The sequence below is a fragment of the Acomys minous genome (genome assembly GCF_964271855.1).
Source record: "Acomys minous genome assembly, chromosome: 16".
NCBI lineage: Eukaryota > Metazoa > Chordata > Mammalia > Rodentia > Muridae > Acomys > Acomys minous.
The window spans coordinates 379,398-397,785 of record NC_140498.1 but is presented as its reverse complement, the minus strand read 5'-3'; the positions used below and the strand labels follow the sequence as shown (position 1 = coordinate 397,785).

Here is an 18,388-nt window from a genome sequence, read left to right as displayed (position 1 = left end):
CTAATGTTGTCTCTGTGACGAGTGAGAACTAAGAGCACTGCCCACTCCTGACTAGAACATGTGGGATGCCAGATGTTTCCTGACTAGCACATGTGGATGCCAGATGTTCCCAGTCATCCCAAGATCTGAGGTTCCTGCTTGCATGCATGCTAAGTGTTTCCTTTCTAGAACCTATCTAGTTCAACTACATTAAACTCTAATCTGAGAATTCTTTGCCATTTTCCTTCCCTTTTCTTTTTATTCATTTATTATTGTGTGTATAGATGATTATGGGCATGTGTGCCACAGTATGCGTTATTTGACATCTCTTATGGTTCACACTTGGAGAAGAGAAATGTAATACAGACTGGAGTGTAAAACAATAAAAATGTAAACTAATATTCTCTGCAAAGTACCGAGTTACCAGGCAGCAGCTTTGTCTTGTATTCGCACTGCCTAGAACTAGACTCAGTCTTTCCCCTGTCTGGAAACAACACCCTTTTAACAAAAACTGGAGTTCATTTCATACCTCGATTTGCTGCAAGATGTCTATGACCACATCTGGCATGGAAGGGTCAGCATCCAGCTTGACAGAGCACAGTGAAAGCTGACGAATAAGGCTGCCCAGTTCCCTACACCGAGCAGGAACTGGGTGCTCCCCTCGGTCAGTAAACTGAGTGACAAACACTTGTAAGGCCCGGATGGCTCCTCGATGAGCGGCTGCCAGCCTAGACATCGCCCATGACTGGCAACAAACAGAAGCAAGGGTGACTTTAGGCTCTGACTTCCTAACACCACAGCAACCTTTAAGACTATCTGGAGTCTACTATACAAAGTGCTCCCTGTTGTAAAACCTTTTTCACATACAAGAGAATTATAAAATCTCAAATTTTCTAGAAACAGGTTCTTCTCTTTCCTATTGTTTGAATACCTGGAGTGACCATACAGTGACCTGTCCGTATACCAGGAGCGACCGTACAGCGACCTGTCCATATACCAGGAGCAACCGTACAGCGACCTGTCCGTATACCAGGAGCGACCGTACAGCGACCTGTCCATATACCAGGAGCGACCGTACAGCGACCTGTCCGTATACCAGGAGCAACTGTACAGCGAACTGTCTGTATACCAGAAGCGACCGTACAGCAACCTGTCCGTATACCAGGAGCGACTGTACAGCGACCTGTCCGTATACCAGGAGCGACTGTACAGTGACCTGTCTGTATACCAGGACTGTACAGTGACCTGTCTGTATACCAGGAGCGACTGTACAGCGACCTGTCCGTATACCAGGAGCGACTGTACAGCGACCTGTCCGTATACCAGGAGCGACTGTACAGCGACCTGTCTGTATACCAGCAGTGACCATACAACAATCTGTTTTAGATCCTTTTCCTTGGAAGGCATATACACATTCAGAACATTTAGCAGCTTAGTCCCCAACAAGTGTACATAAACACTGACAAAACACTACAAAATGCTCTGTTAATAAGCATTCATCAGAATTATAACATACCTTCTTAGTGTGTTTAGTTTTTTGTGGACTTAATTTATCCAATTCTTCCTGGATCTCTTTTACCTGTTTTATGAAAAGAGAAAAATGAAATTTTTATGCCTGTCTATTGATCTTTCTTATAGAAAAACAGACCCTGTTTTGTCTAAACATAATCCTTATGAACTCAAGTCACTCAAAAATGAGAAAAGGCTTCTCATTCACTCCCCAGCACCCCCCAGACACCGACTGGTTTCCAGTTCAAAATGATTACTAAAGCTATGCCCAGGTCCCAGTGTAAGAAGAAGTGCACATGAGAGGCAGACAGAAGGGCAGCTCACTAAGACCCAAGACCCACACTGAAGAGTTTGCTTTCTCCTGGCTGTACTGACACATATCGTGGATCCCAACCCTGGGAGGCAGAAACCACGGTTATCTGAGTTCTAGGGCAGCCAAGGCTACACAGTAAGACCCTTTCACATCTCACACGCACGCACATGCACACGCACACACGCGCGCACACACACACACACAGACAGACAGACAGACACACAGACAGACAGACAGACAGAGACAGAGAGATAGAGAGACAGAGAGAACGTGTGTGTTACCAGGCACCACTAACGTCTTTAAGGGAAGATCTGACATGGTAGACTCATGATCCAGAACAATCTCAGGTGGAAACAAATGTAGCCTGTTGTGCAGCACGTGCCTAGCATGGTCTCTGGGGCTACCGTGTAGAATAAGAACCAACACAGGATTCAAAAAGAATGCGTAAGAAAATGTAACTATGGCATTTGCTTTTAAACAAATGAAGTATAGCTTTTGGTTCAAGCAATAAAAACCAACAGTAACTTCAGTGACCAGAAATGATTTTAAAGCAATCTTTTTAAGAAATCCATTACATATACACAAACAAAATCCAATGCAAATGCCTATTTATCAACCATCAAATGTTCCTTGAAAGACAATAGTCTTCATTCTCTACCATGAAATAAAGAATAACACATGTAATAAACTAAAGACAAATGAGTGAGTCCCTTCAAGACTCAGGCTCATACGTACAAGCATTCTTTTCAGAAGGAAAAATGTCTTTTAATAGATTCAATCGACTCTGCCCCCAAAGTAAAAAACAATAGTTTAAGGAGCCTGGTCATATGCACATCACACACACACACACACACACACATACACACACACACACACACACCTTTTTGTCAAAGACTTATGAATTACCAGTATGTTAGTTTAGGAAATTAAGCCTGAAAATTCACTAGCATTTATATAGGGCCCTTTGTGCTCATCTTTCTGTGACAGACAGAAAACTGCAAGTCCCTAAGAGACCCACATGCAGGCCACCTGCTTTTCCACACCTGTTGCTGAAGAACGTAGAGCATGCGGGCACAGCGCACGGCTTGCTCCTGCCTCCTGACTCGGATTCGACGCTCTTCATCTGGATCCAAAGCTTCTTCCAGTCTATCTGAAAGCATTCCCCACATAAGTTAAAAACCACACACAGAGATGCTAAGTACTTAATGGAGTAATAACTGAAGATCTCAAGTCTCACTAAGGAAATGAAAAGGCTGGCTTAGTGGATTTAACAGCCGAGGCTAGGACTGCGTGAGTGCCCTGTGTATGCACTCAGGGACAGACGGCACAGGGGGAGGCTAGCAAGCTCTCCTATGCACCAGAAGTCACTGAAACAAATCCCACTGGACTGCAACTTCACTGTCTCAAAACTCTTTTATATTGAGCCAAAATTCACAATGCTTCCTCTTATTAACAAAAATCTTTACTGGACTATTTTCATGTTAAATGAGATCATGGTAAATTCTTTCTCTAGCACATTAAAATAGAGTTGCTAAAAATCATTTGAGTGTCTAAGCCTTCACCTATGTGTCAAGAAGCACACCCTTATACACACAGGCTCTCCACAATTTTTTAAATATTAGCTCAGACCATTTCTGGAAGACTACCTAGAGGAGAGCCAATCTAGCCATTTATTCTAGACTATTGTTTCCAAATATATTTACAGAATTTCTTTTACAAAACTCTTAGCAGAGAAGTTTGATCAAAGTGGTACTTTGCTCTTGTAAGTATATTCTGAGTTTGATTTTCTCATTAATTGTTTCACATGAGAGAGGTGGGCTGAAATGCAGCTTGGCAGTATAGCACTTGCCAAGTACATGTGGGTTAAGTCCCAGCACCAGATGAAAAACAAAAACAAAAACAAACAAACAAAAACAAACAAGAACAAAAAGGCAATTAGGCCGCTTTAAAAAGGCAAAACTTTGAAGCCAGAAGTACAAATCCAGGTAGAAGTCATATGGGAGCCTCTAGGGCAAACTACTGCTCTCTTTGGGATACATAGTGGGGTGAAATCCAAGTTCACATACCTGTGAGAACAGAAACAGGACTGGTTTAGGCAGGGTTTTGTTTTGTTTTGTTTTGTTTTCAAGACGGGGTTTCTCTATGTAACCTTGGCTGTTCTGGACTCACTTTGTAGACCAGGCTGGCCTTAGGCAGGGGTTTTAACTCTTCACCCTGAAGGTGATTCTAATGCAACCAGCTGGAGTGGGAAGCAGGCTTCTGAGCACAGAAACGGAAACTATGTATCACATGTCTTCTAGTCCTTTGCCTTGTCAGGACAATTCTGTTACAGTTACCAAGTGCTGGTGACCCACTGAGATATTCAAGTAAACAAAGGAAGCCAGATCAGCCTTCTTGCAGGGCTTCCAAAGCTCAGTTCTCAAAGTCCTGGTCTCAGACCAGATCACCACAGCAGACCTGAGAACTTTGTTCCTGGGAGCTTGGCTTCTACCTAAAGCAAGTGGCAGCATCATGCCACAGACTGACAGCAAGGGATATCATTAGAAATAAACCACAATGCTTCTGGGGTGTTCTGTGGAGACGTTCTGAACCACGTATGATGCTCAGGCATTGTACGATATGCTCGTTAGGAAGACTGACAGGAGACACATTCTGGCTCTGTGTGTGTATGTGTGTGTGTGTGTGTGTGTGTGTGTGTGTGTGTGTGTGTGTGTGTGTGTGTGTCCCCGCATGCGTGTGTGCAAGTCTTCCTATCTCCTATCCAGCCACATCCTCTGTGTGTAGTTTTATCTTGTGTCAGCCAACAGGTACATGATAAGGGATTTATATATTTTTTCTAACATGCATATATGTATATGTCTATCTTTTAATTAAGCTTTAAAAGCAAAATATAATTTTAAACTACGTACTATCCTAGCCCAATAGCTCTGTTTGCTACACAACTTTTCATGCTCCGCTGTCTAAGAGCTAGGCTTGATGTCCTGCTTATTGACTATAGTAACCCTGCTCTCCATTCTTGAATCTATTAGTTCCCGAGGAAATGCTAGGTCCACAAGATTACTAAGTACTGTGAAACTGGTATATGATGATTATATTTCTTCCCTTCTATCCTGTGGTCAGATATAAAGTGGGCTTACCTACAATACTACAGTCTTTTAAAGCAAATTGAAAATAATTTTGTGAGAAGCACTTCTGTATTGCCAAAGCAAGTATCACAGGATGCAGAAGTTAGATGTAAGATCAGGCAACCCACACACAGGGGTGTGGGCAGAGCAAATTCATCAAAGAAAGGAGACCTAGGCCAGACCCCAAGCCCAACTCTCTTGTAGTGGTTGCTAAGCTCTACTCAACCAATCAGCTCAATGGAGGCAGAACTCAATAGTGTGCGTTGAGGGAAGGGCGCCCCAAGCGACTGCATATGAAGCATCCCACACCATGGCATCTCATCACATGAGGAACTGAGTGGTTCTCACCTTTTTTAGTTACTGCTTCTATTTTATGGATACAACTGCTCAGTTCCTTTCGGAGTCGCTGAACTTCTAGCAGGCCTTTCTGTTCCCACAGGTTTTTGTGCTCCTCTATCCTGGGTTGTGGCTGAAGTCCTGGATCGTGGGTAGGTGGTGAATTTGGCACAGTAAGATCTGACTGTCCTGGATGCGGTGCGTACACATACACCTTGGCGCCTGAACTGGAAATGCTTACTTTGGACGGCTGGTGGCTGCAATGACAGACACTCTGACTCTTTGAGTCCTTCCTTTCCACCTTGGTGTGTACACATTTGTGAGAGCTATGGGGCTGACTTCTGAGATGATCTTTCATGTGTTCTTCAAACTGTCTTCGTTTTACATCTCTTTTGGCAAGGTGGACAGCATAGCTAAGCCTTTCTTCTGATATGACAGAAAATGAGACAGAACTGCTCAAGTCATTTCCAGCTCTAAAATCCAAGTCTTTACAATGATACAACTCATTGTATGGGTGTTTCAGTTTTTCAATTTTAATCGCATGTGGGCAAGAGTATCGGACTGCCAAATTGCTGGGATGTGTAGGCACATTCCTATTAAACTGCAGCTGGTTCAAGAAATAAACAAAAGTAAGCTCACGTTAGAAAAATAACATTGCATAGCTGACACACACACAGACATACTCTCTCCACTGCCTAATATGTCACCCAGGAGACTGTTTGCAGGAAGAAGTATTTTTCTGGAGTGGCCATAGAACCAGACACCTGCACACATCACGACAAGGTTCTGCACTAAGTCACCCAGTCCTGCCGCAACAGCCTTCCACCCGGTGGCAGAGTGCCAGGGGCCCCCTATAAAGGCTACTTAGAAAGCTTCACGCAACAGCCAGTAAGTTCCTCAACTCTCAGATATAGATCCGTTCTGTTTGAGAATGTCAAAATCGAGCAGGACACAGAGACCCTGGATCAGAGCCTCCCACATCAGCACATACCTCACAGCAGCCCAAGCCCTGCATGCCATCCCCAGGTCTTCGGAGATTTTCATCTGGTCATTATGTTTTACCCTGTACCCACATAAGCACTGTGCTCTAAACAGTCCAGTTACCCAGACGTAGAAGAGTTAAGTTCCTACCAGATTTCATCATACCAGACAGCCTTATGGTGCTCTACATTTAAACAAACATGCTTCCACATTCCTGGTGCTTTTAAAGAACTACTTTCACGGTTACGTTTTCTAATCTTCAAAAAGCAGCCTTTTAGCCTAAGCTACAATTGTATTGAACAGTTAGATTGTTCTAGTTTTTCTACTAATGGGTACAGGTGTGTGTTTAAGATCTTGTTTTGTTTTTCCGCCCTTACATTATTTTCTTAGGTTAAGTAATGTGCTCTAGGATTATCAGATCAAGGGAAATAAATTATTCAGACTTCAAAGGGCCTAACTACTAAATGAAAGTAAGGGAGTCCATGTCACTGAATCCAGTGGCCCCAATCTCAGAATACCGTAATTGGGAGATCTCCCCAGCACTCACAGTAAGTGTGGTCAAGTAACACAGAGACAATAAAACTTCAGGAACTTCTGTGGGGGAGGTGGGTAACAAAGGAGCAGGAAAAAAATAAAACAACAACAACAACACCTGAAAGGTGCAGAGATGAAAAAGACCGGTAAGTGAAATCTGTACCCTATCTGGAGAAAGCCTTTCCTCTAAACATAATTCAATATCCTAAGAATCTAATACACACGCTGGAAGGGGGTGAGCTGATGAACTCCTCTTTAATGTGAACACGGGAAAAGCTTCTGTGACCTATGATTCAAAATTCATGTGTAATAAAAGTATCTCTGACACGATGGAGAGTGAAACGATACATGACTGATAAACGTGACTACATTAAAAGGAATTCTTAGGCGTACAGTGGTGGTGCACTATTTAATCCCAGCACTTGGGAGGCAGAGGCAGGTGGGTCTCTGAGTTCAAGGTCAGCCTGGTTCCATGACAGCCAGGACTACACAGAGAAACCCTATCTTAGAAAAAATAATTCAATAAATAAATAGATGAAATTTCTTTGAAATATTTCTCCCTGGTTAAGAACCAACAAATACACAAGCACACAAATAAAAGCCCCAATAAGCCAAGCATTAGTAGTGCACACCTATATGCCAGGGGGAAGCAGAGGCAGGGATCTCTGTGAGTTCTGGCCTGGTCTACATAGTGAACTCCAGGACAGCCAAGGCTACATAGAGAGACCTTGTCTCAAAAAACAAAACAAAAACAAACAAACAAACAAATAAATAAAAAGCAAGAGCTGAAAAACTGGAAGAAAATATTATTTGCAAATACAAAGGACTCCAAATGTGTGTTGTGTTAACTGGGGGTTGCGGGGGGCGGGGGGTCCCCTGCAGCATGAAGAGATAAGAATGAAAACCCAATGCAGAATGACTTCCTCAACCTGGATCGGACTTCGGGGAGTCTAATGCCAGGTGGTGGTTCATTGTCAACATATTTAAAACATAGTACAATTTGGGGAAAGGTTTCCAGGCAGCAATCAGTCCAATTCCAAGTGCACAATAAAGCTTAAGGTGTGACTATATAGAAACTCTTTTACTAAGCAAGTGTGACCATGAGGGTTCTACAGCTAAAAGTACATGTGGCATCTCTGTTGCAGGATATCTGATCCCATTGTGAACCCCAAGATTGGAAACTGTAAAATCCCGTTTCTACCTGTGGAATGGCTCAGCGCTAACACACACCTTTAATCCAAGAGCTAAATAAAGTCAACCCTAGGTCAAGAGCTGAAGCAAGTAACCAGCTGACAGGAATTAAGCAGAAAGGAGGATCTTTGAGTTGAAGGGTATTTAATACAACATGGAGAAGGAGGAGTTTTTGGCTTTTGGCTTTTTCCTCTGGGATGTCAGCTGAGTAGGAAGGTCAGCTGGGTGCTTTCTCTGCCTCCCCGAGCTAGCAGGTTAACTTTATTTAATCCCTTTACAGAAAGTGCTTGGATTAAAGGTGTATGCTAGGGCTGAGCCATTCCACAACTAGAAACAGGTTTTTAAAATTCACAATCTTGGGGTTCACAATGGGTTCAAATAGCCTGCTATGCATCTCCCCTAAGGATGGGTAGTGGTCTAGGGAGGGAATAGTGTGGAATAACCATTCTGGGGAATTTGGGTGAAGTCTGCCTCCACATATAGCAAACAGGTCAGCAGGCTGTTAACAAAATCCACTCTCAGCCTTCTGGGTGGGATGCAGGTGTCGATTTTATCTTCTCCATTGCAGAGACACCCCGTGTGATGGACACTTCTGGTTCTCTTAGGGCTCCAATGGGAGTACAAGGACCTCGGTGTCCCCAACAACTGAGGTTAAAAAACAAACAAACAAACAAACAACCCACAGTGGGCTGGAGAGATGGCTCAGCAGTCAAGTGTGCTTAGTGTTCTTGCAGAGGACCCTGAATCCGGTCCCAGCACCCACATTAGGTGGCAGGTCACAACTGCCTGTAACTCCAGTTCCAGGGGATTCTAAGCTTGTGGACCTCGACAGACACCTACCATGTGCACATATCCATATGCCTGCGTACATTCATATAATTAAACATTCTTAAATCTTTAAAAAATGGTCATCAATATAAAAAATTGTGAAATTCCACAAGATAAAAGAGTATAGCACTTCGTGCCTTTGGTAAGATTATGAGGAAATATATTATCATAGAATAATGCACATAAATCTACATAGGCACACACACATTTTTTTTTCTTAAACACAGGAAATGGGAAAGACAGAAGAGATGAAAGAAAGAACATGGGAAGAGGAAGAGAGAAGAGAGAGAGAGAGAAAGTGGGAAGAGAGGGGAGAGAATATGAATGTGTAATGGGCACAGGCACACTGCTTTCTGGGGGTAACTTGGCAATATTCAGCTACTTCTGACTCAGCAGTCCAATATCGTTTCTGGGATACTATGCAGATTCACTTCCAACTGTACACCTATATAAAGGCTCACTTTCTAGTATATGGTTTAAAATTGCCAATTACTGAAATGAACCAACAGGTCCATATAGGGTTGGTCATGGAATAAACTTTGGGACAGCCACAGAACAGTGTTAGAAATGTTAGACATGAGGATGTCTCTAGAAACAGCACTAGGAATTGGCGTGGGGAGATTTCTTGGAAAACAAGGCTGGAAAGAATAGCTGCAATATTAAGGAAAAAAAAAGTGTCATAAGAATACATGTGAGTATCTGGTTCTTAGGGCAAAAGGAATAAGACAAAGAGAAATGGGAGCTAATGAGATTAGTTATCCATAGGGTAGGAGTGGGAACAGGACGGAAAGAACAGAAGGACAACTGGGGGAGGACAACACTTTCCGGAATATACCTGTTCGCACAGGTTTGCACTGGAATGGCATGAATACAGGTCAATGTTCCACATACACCAGGGAGGGGCGGGGGTGGGGGGGGGGCGCAATAGAGACAACAGAAAGCCTAGAAAGGAATAGCAACAGAAAACAATAAACAAAACCAACCACATTAAAAAATGAGAGTGGAAATAAAATTTAATCTATAACACTTTTTTTTTTGTTTTTTGTTTTTCTGAGACAGGGTTTCTCTGTGTAGCCTTGACTGTCCTGGACTCACTTTGTAGACCTGGCTGGCCTCTAACTCACCGAGATCCACCTGCCTCTGCCTCCCGAGTGCTGGGATTACAGGTGTGCGCCACTGCGCCCAGCTTCAACCTGTAACTTTAAACACGTCCTTTGGACTACCACCATCAGACACATGAAGCACTTTAACAGCTGCTTGTGGATAAGAGTATCAGGCTTCCCACTCTGGCCTAGAGGGGTCCAGTGCCCTCTTCTGGCTTCTGTAGGAACCCTTGCACACACATGTGCACATACATTCAGACAGATAGACACATAGGTTTTTAAGTTATTTTCTTAAGTGTGATAATAGTAAAACTAGGTAAGAAAGCTCATTTTTAAAGTGTTCTGAAATATTTAAATGAAAGTATCACTATTTGTAGCTTCTTTTGGAATGCTTATACACAAACCTTAGAGACAGATGGTTGAGCAGACAGAAAATGGGGCAAATTATTAACAACTGCTGAATCTAGAAAATGACTTCAAAATGTTCGATGTCTTTTTATTTTTCAACTTTTCTTTATATTTAAAATGTTTTGTAGGGCTGGAGAGATGGCTCAGAGCTTAAGAGCACTGGCTGTTCTTCCAAAGGTCCTGAGTTCAATTCCCAGCAACCACATGGTGGCTCATAACCATCTATAATGAGATCTGTTTCCCTCGTCTGGCTCTAGAGTGCAGGCAGAACACTGTACACATAATAAATAAACAAATCTTTTTAAAATGTTATGTAATATTTATCTGAAGGAAAACAGCAAAACAACCTGGGTCTGAAGATTTCTGGGGTCACTCATCCCATCTCGCTGGACACTGGATGCCAGATGAACACAGGGAGAAGCTGGCTGGCTTGGTCCCATCACGTCAGGTAATCAAGAACATCAGTGACAGCCTAGTCACCAGGCAAATCTTCCTTAAATGAAACATGTCTAAAATTAAACAGTGCAACTAACTTCAAACAACAGATTAAGCACCCCACAATCCTATGCATATATAGCAACATTCCAGAGTAAACCCACAGTACCTGCTTAGAAAGAGGTCTACGTCTTGTGTTGGAGTTTGGTCTGGTTCTATGCATCCAAATGCTAAAGTACTAGCCCCCAAGATATGACTGCAGCTCATGTACACCAAGTGATGCTGTGTTAATATTGCTAGCCAATATTCTCTGACTTGTTAAATAAAGTTTCTGGCAGCCTATAACTGGACAGACGAGAAGTAGGTATAGCTTAGGTACCTGGGTCAGAGAGGGACCATGACAGTGGGCAGAGAAGGAGGTCACCATGGGGCATTATGGACCATGAGCATGTGGCCATGAAGGCCAGCCTGATGGAACAGAAGCACCCCAGGAAGTAACAATTATGGCAAGTAACTTGGGGTGCATTGATGGGAAATAGCAAAATAGCTTAGCGAGTTAATATCTGCCCACTTATTGTACCTTAATGCTTTTATAATTATAAAAAGTCTCTGTCTCAATTATTTGGGAACTGAGATAGAGAATCCCTCTGGAATATAATATCCATAACTTCTTGCATTTATAAAAAGCAACCACTTTTGAAATTTTCATTTTCAAAAGAAAAGGGAGCCACTATTTTAATGATAATCTCAGGCCATTTTCATTTTAAATCCCAAGGGTCTACAGTAAGAAATTAGTTGTTATGACAAAATATTGTTTTGTAATCAGTTTCATAAACATGCTGTACATGAATAAATCCTAATGAAATGTATTCCTCTGTTAGGTAGCTCAGATGATATTCCGAGCGAGTCTAAATAAAGCTAGGGTCTAACCAGCCGAGCAGGTTAGCTCCCCCATTACCCCCACTCTGGACACACTCACAATGAGTCCACAGTTGCTGAAGAACCGAGGAAACGGTAAGGAGACACACCCTCATCCTTCTCTCTAGTCTGAAGATTTTTAACATACTTGAATAGCCCTGCCACTCAGGGGTTAACCACGTTGTCACACATAGTCACTTACCTATTCCATGGCCTGAGTCTCAGCTTCCCAGCTAGACAGGCTCCTTGAGAACTCAGGGTCTTTCTTGTCTTACTTTTTTATTTCCCACAATCAGTACTTTGAACACAGTGAACAATTGACTCAACATGGTTGCATTAAGCAATTTCCCAAGAAATGCTAAGTTTTAAACACACTGGGGAATTTGTTCTTTCAAAGAATCCTATAGTAAATCAATCAGGAAATTCAAGGTCAAGAGGAAAAACCTAGCATAAAAATTTTTAAAGCAAATCTGAAGTTTACAGCCTGGATCCTCTTAAAGGCAGATGCATTTGCAGGAACACAAAGACAGCTGTACAAGATCCCTTGTTTCTAAGCTACAGAGACAGGATCCAAGGAGCAGATGGGAGGCACAGGGGTAAGGCAATGCCAACATCACAGGGCTGGAGCTGAAGCCACAGAACGAGCTGCAGAGTTGGGGCTGTACACCTCAGGTCACCAATCACACACATGCACATACACACACACACACACACAAGTCCAGGGACACCCACCCCACACCATTCCGCTGTAAAAAATCCTAGGACAGGCCTCCCCTTGTAATGCATTCCCCATCTTTCTAAAAGTCTCCCTGTGACAGCACCACAAAGTATCTCTCCAGGAATCATAAGGCCCCGACACATCCCACTTCCTTCACCTATGCCCAAGACAAATGGTTGCCCAACCTCTTTTCCCCCCAGAACCCCAGGGCATCTTCCAATTGCTTTCTATACATCTACTGGAAGGTGCCTCTCAACCCACCCTCCTCCCTCTCTCCCAAATCAGTCTCTCTCGCCCGAGCTTCGGGAACTCCTTCCACAACTCTCTGGCCACTCCCCTGCAGGTCATCTCTGAAATGGCCAAGACCCACTTCCTCCCTTGAAGCTGCTGCCCCAGCTGCTCTCACTGCAGGTACCCTGGGCATAGTCTCACAGGCTGTTTCCTCCCCCGAAGGCCTTGGACTGCCCCACATCCTGGCACCAAGCTCATGGGTGTAAGACACCCCCACAGCCTGGCCCCTCCCTGCAAGCCTCAGGATCCCTCTACTCACTCCTTCCATGGACTGTCCCCTTGCCACTGTCATGTCATAGTCACCTTCATTTGCTTCCTCTCCAGGGGACCCAGTCACCCACACTGCAGCAGGTACACACCCGACCACAGGAACCCCAACAGCTGTAAGCATCTCCTGATGCAAAGCCCCCCTCATTGCCTCAGAAACTGTCCCACTGTTTCTCCTCCACGGATCAGAGACACTATCAGAGCCTGCTTCCCTCTCAAGCTCAGAGGCTCTGCAAACAGCAGGCACCTCGGTCATTTGCCTTCTTTGCCATATCTCTGAGCTTTCTCCACCGCTGCTGTCTACCACCCGGTGAGGCCCACAGAGCCCAGAAGCTGAGGGCTCTCCCACAGTTGTGGCAATTCCAGCCGTCCCGGGCACTGGGGCACACTGTCGTCTTTTTAAGCCCTCACAGAGTGTCTCATCCACTGTGGACTCAGGCAGCCCTACAGTCATGGACACGCATGTCGGTGGCCTGCCTCCCACTGAGTCTGAGGCACTCCTAGAGCCAGTGTGCTCCCACACAGAACTAGATGCCCAGGGAGCCACGCCCACACCAGCTGGAGATACCCCTGCAGTCACAGGTATACCTGCAGCCTGTCTCCTTCCTGACATGCCAGAGAAACCTCTGGAGCCAGCCTCTACCTCCAGAGAACCAGGCACCTGAGGAGCCACGGGAACCCCAACAGCTGGTCTCCTTCCCCATGAGCCTGGGAGGGCCCTAGACTCAGCATCCTCTACCATAGATGAACATTCCTCAGGAGCCATGGGCCCCGCAGAGGCAATGTGAGTTCTTTCTGACAGGTTCACACCATCTGTAGAGCTGCTTTCCTGACACACCCACAAGGTGGCAGCAGGCACACCCAGAGCTGAGGGTGCTCCTGTGGCACACCTGAGCTTTGGCCTCACAACTGCCTCCATCAATTCCACAGCCCGCCTCCTACCACATGGACATGAAAGAACCCCACAACTGGCATCCTGATCCACAGCCCCAGGTAACCCTAAAGCTGCAGGCCCCTGAGCCTCTTGCTCCCTCATGATCTGCCCCCTTTCCCACAGGCTTAGGAGACTCCCACAGTGTGTCTCCTCCACAGCTGGTCCTGGTAATGGCTCAGCCAGAGGAGGCCCCAGAGCCTGCTGCCTCTCCCACAGGCCTGAAGCATCATAGCCGGCTTCTTCCCAGTCTCCTGATACCACCCCAGTCTGCATGCTCAGCAGCTGTCCTGTTCCCCACCGTCCTGGAACACGTGCATCGTCCGACTCCCTCCCCAAAGCCCTGGGTGCTCCCATTGCCTGTTCTATCCCCCACAGCCCCGTGGCACCTTGAGAACCTGTCTCCTGCTCCTCAGAGGCAGACAGCCCTGCAGCCTGAGCAGCTCCCCACGACCCTGGGTTATTTCCACATCTAGCTCCGTCTTCTCTAGCACAAGACACTCCCACAGGCTGTGCCATGGCCCTAGAACCTGTATCTTCCACCTCTTCTCTCCTTTGCCACAACCCCAGCCCCCCTTGGGGGGTAGTTTCATCTTCCATAGCCCTGGGAAGTACCATCAAGGCATCAGAAGCCCCTACAATCTGCCCCCTTTCCCATAACATATGCCCATATACAGGTTCTTCCTCCAGAGCTCCAGAAACCTGCACTGAATGCCCCCTGCAACACAGACCTGGGGTACTCCCACATTCCCTCACTTCTCCCTCTATGGGTCTTTTCAAGGCCTCAGAACATCCTATGGCCTCAGGCACCCCCATAGTTTGTCTCTTTTCCCAAGGGCCCATGGCAGCACAGCCTATGTTCTCCACTACCCCAGGTCCACCCACAGCAGGAGGTGTCTTCCCAGCTTGTCCCTGCCTACATAAGATGGAGACTCTCTCACAACCTGCCCCTATTTCCCTAGCAGAGGGCAGTCCTGAGGCCCTGGGGAATGCCCTTGCACGTCCTCTCACCCAAGGCCCTGTGACACCACCTTGGCTCGTCTCTAACCAGGAAGCTCGCCCGGGAAGACCCTTTTCGACTGGCCCCTCTCCCGCAGGAACAGGATGGAGCTCCACTCTGCTTCCTCCCCAACATCCTGAAGCTACCCTCATAGCCTGCACCTTCAACCACAGTTCCAGGATGCTCTCATGGCCAAGTGTTCTGGGACGACCTTTCCTCTCACAGCTTGGTGGACTCTCACCGTCTGGCTCCTCCTTGTCAGATCGAGTCACCCACACAGACCCAGCACGTCCAACCACCTCGGGCTCTCCCAGAGCCCCGTTCACCCACACTGCCCTGGTGGCCACTGCTGCCTCAACCGAACCTGAAGTCCCCGGTATCCCAAAGGCCTTGTTCACCCCAGTGGGTACTGCGGGCTCCGTAGTCCTCCCCCAAGGCCGCCTACCATCCTCCAGCCTCCCTCCGTTTGCACAGCGCACTCCCTGCACTGAAGACCTCGCTCGGCGCCTTACTCCATAGCCTCGGAACATCCTTACATTCCACCTCCTAGCCCACGGGGACCAAACACCCCGCCACGACCTGCCCGCCCCCACACAACGAGCCGGCATCTTCGCAGCCAGCGTACACCCGCACAGCCAGGGCAAGGGCCCCCGTGCCGGGCTCCGCAGCTCCTTTCCACAACGCAACCTCGGGCACGCTGTCTTTGCACCTGTTCCCCTAGACAGCGTGTCCAGCACACGCAAGTACAACACTCGGATCCGGCCCTCGCTGCCTTTCTGTCTCCCAGCTCTCTCCGTACCCCCGCCCAGTCCCGGACGCCGCCCCCAGCCCCGGCCCCCCCTAAAGTCTGACAAATATAAAGGTAATTGAAGGGGCGGAGCTGCAAGACAAGCCGAGGACAAGGTCTCCTCTCACTTGTCCCCTCTACCTAATGCAGCTTCCCAGAATTCCCCTAACTCCCGCCCGAGCCCACCTGGCCTGGGCGCGGTGACCAGGAGACAGGCAGGCGACCACAAGCTAGGCCTCGCTTCCGGCCTCTCGTCCAGTCGCCATAGCAACAGGCGCGGGGTGGCTTGGGAGCCGTTGCGCTTCCTGAGCCATATGAGAATCAAAGTGGTGAACCGCGACGGGTTTTGCAGTTATTGTCCATGCGGCCACGGTGGGGACCAGACCAGGTCAGAAGTCTATATGTCTGTAGGGAGCTGGCGCCAAAAAGAAACTTCAGCAGACCAAATGGACGGTCCTAGCGAGTTATGGCCATCCTAGGCTCCCGTAGCACCACAACGCTCCGGCAGTACCGCCCACCCGGAAACTTGTTCATGCCCTCCTTGGGCCCCGCCTTGAGGCGGCGGGACCCTAAGGCGGCTCCGCTCTGCACTCTGGACTTGTACCCATGGCCACCTGCGAGGAGGTGAGCGTGTCCGGCTTCGAGGAGTTCGACAAGGTTCTGAAGGACCACCAGGGCAAGACCATTTTCGCCTACTTCAGCGGCTCTAAGGATGCGGAAGGGAAGAGCTGGTGTCCAGACTGCGTGGAAGGTGGGACGGGGGCTGCGCGGGGTGGCTGGCGCTGCTGCGCCGGGAAGTGGGCTTGCAGTGGCGGAGACCGTGGCCCCGTGGACCCGAAGAAGAGGTTGAGCTCCAACCCAAGGGTGGCCCTCGTTTTTATCATGGACTCACTGGAACCTGGTTCTTTAAAATTCTCAGTTCTCCACATGATTAGTGGCTTATGAGAAAGACCGGGCTCCTAGGTTGGCCTCTCCGCTAGCGACTTTGTGCGCTTTCTAGCGTTGTGGGTTTGTCCTAAGGACACTCGGGACCAGGGCTTGGTGAGTCACGAGTCCAGAAGAGAACACCCGACTGTTAGATCCTCGGTCTTAGAGCGGGTTAAAGTTTACTAAGACTGGGGTGAGGGGATAGCAGGGCGCAGGCTATCGCAGTTGATGTGTAATTGCTTTTTAACTTTTTTAAAAAGCTGAGCCAGTCGTTCGAGAGGGGCTGAAGCATATTACTGAAGACTGTGTATTCATCTACTGCCAAGTAGGAGACAGAGCTTAGTAAGTGACCATGTATACTGTATGTCCAGACATGAACTAGATTATTAAAAAGTTGGGTGGAAAGGAACTCAGGTAATTGCTGAGGCTGTGTTTTAGGCAATGCCTGATGAGCCAAACAATTGAGTTATTGAATTCAACTTTAACGTGTATGTTCAGCCACATCAATGAATTTGGTCTGGAATAAGTTCAGAATTCTATTAACTTTACATTTGTTTTTATCTCCGCGACACTTTAAATGTAAAATTTGCAGAGGGCAATACATACGTTACAGTCCACAAGAAGTTTAAATGTTAACAAAAGCAATGATTACCAGTATACTAAATATAGATCAACTATTGAGTAAACCGTATTAAACTAAGTAGTATTTTTCATTAACTCTTTCCTTTTGGAACAGCTGGAAAGACCCAAATAATGACTTCAGACAAAAACTGAAATTAACTGCAGTGCCTACATTACTTAAATATGGTACAGTAAGTATCTGCCTTTCTGTTGTGGCTATAATGTCGTTAAAACTCAAGTTGTTTTTTAGAGTCGTTTGAAAAGATCTGACATTTAATTTCCAAAATTACATTATGGTTCAGAAACACACAAGTTGGTGCCCGTTCCTCTGCCAATCCCACTGAACTATTAATAATGAAGATGTTAGTGTCTGGGGTGTAGTTTTCAGCCACTTTTAAGATTCTGTATTCAAAAGTTGACTCATTCCGGAAAGCACCTGTGTCAATTTTCTCTAAATCCATTTTTCAGGCTTAAAAGGGCTCTCCCTTTATTTCAGCCCTGCCCCTAGAATCCTAAGTTAAAGAGTTGAAAGAGATGTACTGGGCTTGCTGTGTCTTGTTTTCAGTCTATGGGGCTTCCTGGTATGAAATTTAAGGCCCTTGAGGCCAAGTGTTTTATTGAGTCATCTTAAGACAAGTATCTTAACTATTTAATAAAGCTTGTTATAACTAGTTGATAGTTTCTGATGGCGTAGTAATTTCCGTATTCAAAAATTTGTCAAAGTAGAATTTACCCCACTCCTGATAACATTCATAGCGTGGTAAAAACTTGTTTTGTTTTGTTTTTTTAAACAGCCTCAAAAACTTGTGGAGTCTGAGTGCCTTCAGGCCAACCTCGTGGAGATGATCTTCTCTGAAGATTAAAATTTGAGGATCTCCCCAGGCAGTGGTGGCGCACGCCTTTGGTCCCAGCACTTGGGAGCTAGAAGCAAGGACTGTGAGTTCCAGGCCAGCCTGGTCTCCAGAGCTAGCCCCAGGACAGCCAGGGCTGCACAGAGAAACCCTGTCTGGAAAACAAAAACAACAAAATTGATTGCAATTGTGTCTTGATTTCTTGGTTTGCTTAAAAGAAGCCACATACTTGCTTTGAATTGACAAGTAAATTATGTTAAAATCAGTGTATGTCTAAACAATAAAGAATTAAAATACAAACCTCCAATTAGCTTTCTAACACATGTCTATCTAAA

The 18,388-nt window shown here is 46.1% G+C and overlaps 3 protein-coding genes across 8 annotated transcripts in view; 1 reads left to right on the top strand and 2 right to left on the bottom strand.

The window, feature by feature from the left end:
• The window catches only part of KIAA0753, a 50,026-nt gene extending 33,987 nt beyond the window's left edge, over positions 1-16,039 (bottom strand). The window contains exons 1-6 of one of the 6 annotated variants that reach the window (XM_084764089.1): positions 15,841-16,039; positions 10,655-10,796; positions 5,275-5,869; positions 2,845-2,951; positions 1,496-1,558; positions 509-724 (exon numbers count right to left, since the gene is read on the bottom strand). In XM_084764089.1, coding sequence (XP_084620215.1) covers positions 509-724; positions 1,496-1,558; positions 2,845-2,951; positions 5,275-5,869; positions 10,655-10,747 — 1,074 coding nt within the window. In that variant the 5' untranslated portion in view covers positions 10,748-10,796; positions 15,841-16,039. Of the gene's footprint in view, positions 1-508; positions 725-1,495; positions 1,559-2,844; positions 2,952-5,274; positions 5,870-10,654; positions 10,801-11,862; positions 11,959-15,840 lie in introns of those variants that run through there. The other 5 variants (XM_084764087.1, XM_084764086.1, XM_084764088.1 and 2 more) reach the window with 5 other exon arrangements.
• On the bottom strand, positions 12,611-15,841 carry LOC311587374 (uncharacterized protein). The gene has a single exon (XM_084764091.1). It carries the CDS (start codon positions 15,473-15,475, stop codon positions 12,614-12,616), a length of 2,862 nt encoding a protein of 953 aa, XP_084620217.1. The 5' UTR covers positions 15,476-15,841; the 3' UTR covers positions 12,611-12,613.
• Positions 16,040-16,177: 138 nt separating the features above from the next.
• TXNDC17 (thioredoxin domain containing 17) lies at positions 16,178-18,360 on the top strand. The gene is made up of 4 exons (XM_084764096.1): positions 16,178-16,405; positions 16,842-16,923; positions 17,318-17,393; positions 17,997-18,360. Exons 1-4 carry the CDS (start codon positions 16,261-16,263, stop codon positions 18,063-18,065), a joined length of 372 nt encoding a protein of 123 aa, XP_084620222.1. The 5' UTR covers positions 16,178-16,260; the 3' UTR covers positions 18,066-18,360.
• Positions 18,361-18,388: the final 28 nt, after the last annotated feature.